At 44.2% G+C, this 2581-nt stretch overlaps 1 protein-coding gene across 4 annotated transcripts in view; it reads left to right on the top strand.

Moving 5' to 3' along the window:
* agfg2 (ArfGAP with FG repeats 2) overlaps positions 1-2330 on the top strand; it is a 9332-nt gene extending 7002 nt beyond the window's left edge. For all 4 annotated transcript variants that reach the window (XM_020611376.1, XM_020611377.1, XM_020611375.1 and 1 more), the window contains 4 exons: positions 39-125; positions 509-628; positions 1329-1399; positions 1578-2330. In XM_020611376.1, the coding sequence (XP_020467032.1) occupies positions 39-125; positions 509-628; positions 1329-1399; positions 1578-1625 (326 nt within the window). In that variant the 3' untranslated portion in view covers positions 1626-2330. The remainder of the gene's footprint in view (positions 1-38; positions 126-508; positions 629-1328; positions 1400-1577) is intronic.
* Positions 2331-2581: the final 251 nt, after the last annotated feature.

The raw sequence follows: 2581 nt of genomic DNA, 5'->3' as shown, positions 1-2581 counted from the left end.
TCTTCTCATGTCTTCTCCCACCCCCCCGTGTGGCTCAGATTTCCCCAACCCATTCAGCTCCGGCTCCGCGCCCCAGCAACCCATGGCCCTCTCCCCCAGTAACCCCTTCAGCAACGCCTTGGGAGGTGAGACTCATGTTCACAGTCCTGCAGACATTCTGCAACGTATTCAGAGGCTAGACTTCTAAATGTGTTATGCTGTCATTTTCTGGGGAGGATGATGATGCAGATGATGAGCTTATCATCCTGATGTGTGGATTTGTATTTACAGAAGGGATTTTGTGTTTCCTAGATGGGGAGTGACATAATCCAGATTCTATATACAGAAAGTGTTTTTATTCTAGTGAATAGAGGTTTCTGTCCAGATCCTACAGTAAGATTTAGTTTTTTATCAACTCATTGGAGGTTAAAGGAAAAAGATGAAGAGTTAGGAGAATGTATCACTGCTTTATGTAGCCTGTCGCCTCCTCTGTGTCTGATCCCGCTGTGTGGTTGGATCTTTCCTCCAGGTGACTCCAGCGCGTTCGTCACCTCGCCCACCTCCGTTTTCAGTCCGTCCACCTCCTTCCCAGCACCTGCCACCCAGAATGCATTTCCTCATGAGTCTGCCAGCAACCAGGAAGCCAACGGTAAGTTATGTTCCCTTATCATTTGAATCTTCCATAGTCTGATGTTTTGTGTGGGTGTTGCTTTGAAACGTAGCTTCTGTTGACTTCACGAAAGTCTGTTGGTTTTGAACTGTAAAGTAGAAAACTGATGGCCATTGTTCACAGATTAAACCTTTTAAATGATAATTGAAAGAAAAATAAACCTAAATCACACAACTGTTACTGTAGCTCAGTCTAATGTACCTGAACATAGCACAGAGGTCTTAACTGGTTAATAAGATGCTACACTATAATTATTATATTCATAATTTAGCTTTGCACTATTCCATGGCTCATTATGCTACAACACCATAACCTGTTTTAAAAAATAAAGAATTAAAAGGACAATAAATAGAATAAAATAGATTTCACAAAGGCTAGCGACAATATGTTGGGGTAGATGACAGCCTCACATGCTCTTATAAAAACCTGAACACATACCGTGGCATTGACTCTACGTGCACTGAGTGCAGATCAAACACTGAGAAGCTGTGAGGCGCCAGAACACACATATTTCACCAGTGACCAGCAGCAGCAGGATTTTTTTGAATCTCAGTTCACACACCCCAGTACAGAGCTGCTGCTGCTGTTTCTGGTTTCAGCTCTGCCTTCACACCACAGAACATATTCTCTGCCCGTCATGCTGTGTGTGTGTGTGTGTGTGTGTGTGTGTGTGTTGCAGGTTTTGCCTCCTTCCCTGCATCCGAATCTCAGCCCAAAGTCTCTTGGCCAATGTCGGTGAACCCGTTTACTGTGAGTACTGCTTCACAGCCCGGCAAACAAGTGGCACCAATTGCACTTCAGGGGGGATGAAAGGTGGGGGGAGGAGGTGGTGGGAGGGCTAATTGGTATTTTTTGCAAGTTCTCTTTTTCTGCACAGTGTATTAAAGGTCTCTCTGCTCTTTCTCACTCGGCCTCATTTGTCTTCCAGGGGAATGTTTACCCCAGTCGAGGGACATCCAAAAATCCTTTCATCTGACTCCCTCCGTCCTCCTCACTTCACCCACCCATTCATCTCTGGGAGCCGTGGAACTTGAGGAGTCGCTGGCATTTCAATGCCTCTGAAGTATTTTCACCCTCTGAGGGAGGGTTTGACATCCGTGCCCCTCCTCTCCTCCCCGTTCTGTGTTTATGTGTTTGTGGAGGAAAAAAAAAAGGCGTGAATGTAATTATGAAATTTATGTATGTACGAGAGTGTCGGCCTGCTGTGTTTGTACCACGTGACGTATATCTGAAGGTGTTTGTGTGCCAGTAGACGCCACCTCAGGGCTCTGTGAGAGTCACGAGTAAACGACGCCGCTGTGATTTTTGCAGAGACACACACTTGCACATACATATATGACACACACATCGCTGCTGCTGCTACTTTGCTTTCATCTCCTGCATAAAAGTGCAAAAAAGAGCCAGTCCACTGGTAAATACATTGTTGTCTTATGCTTTAAAAAGTCTCTGTTGTCCAAAGGAAAAGCCAGTTGAAGCTCCGACCGTGCATCACGAGTTTCCACAGATGGTTTTAACCGCCTTAACAGCCCCCTGATGCATCAGCATCAAAAGATAAGCTGGGCTTCTCATTGTAGTGGGTGCGTGGGAGATGTTTGTATTCATCTTTTTTTGGCACATATCCTTTCAAGAATCATCTGTTTTCTACTCTCAGGCTGCATGTGCTTAGAGGGCTAAAAGGAGATGCTACTGAATGTAAAAGCAATTTCAGAATAACTTGCGTAAGTGTCTATAAAAACTTCATCACTTCATGTATCGGACCAAAATGTTTTCTTGCTGATTTTTGGTTTACATGGAGGCAAAGTTTATGTCCCTTATTTTGCCAAAAAATTTAAAGAAGAGAGATTCATGTAACAGCATATTTGTAATGACAAGTATTCATGTTCATAAAATCGGTTTGTTGCTTTGTCTCTGGCTGTTGTCATGTGAAACCCC

The sequence above is a fragment of the Monopterus albus genome, unplaced genomic scaffold, assembly GCF_001952655.1.
Source record: "Monopterus albus unplaced genomic scaffold, M_albus_1.0 scaffold112.1, whole genome shotgun sequence".
NCBI lineage: Eukaryota > Metazoa > Chordata > Actinopteri > Synbranchiformes > Synbranchidae > Monopterus > Monopterus albus.
Note: the sequence above shows the minus strand (reverse complement) of the source record. Positions and strands in the feature narration are given on the sequence as shown.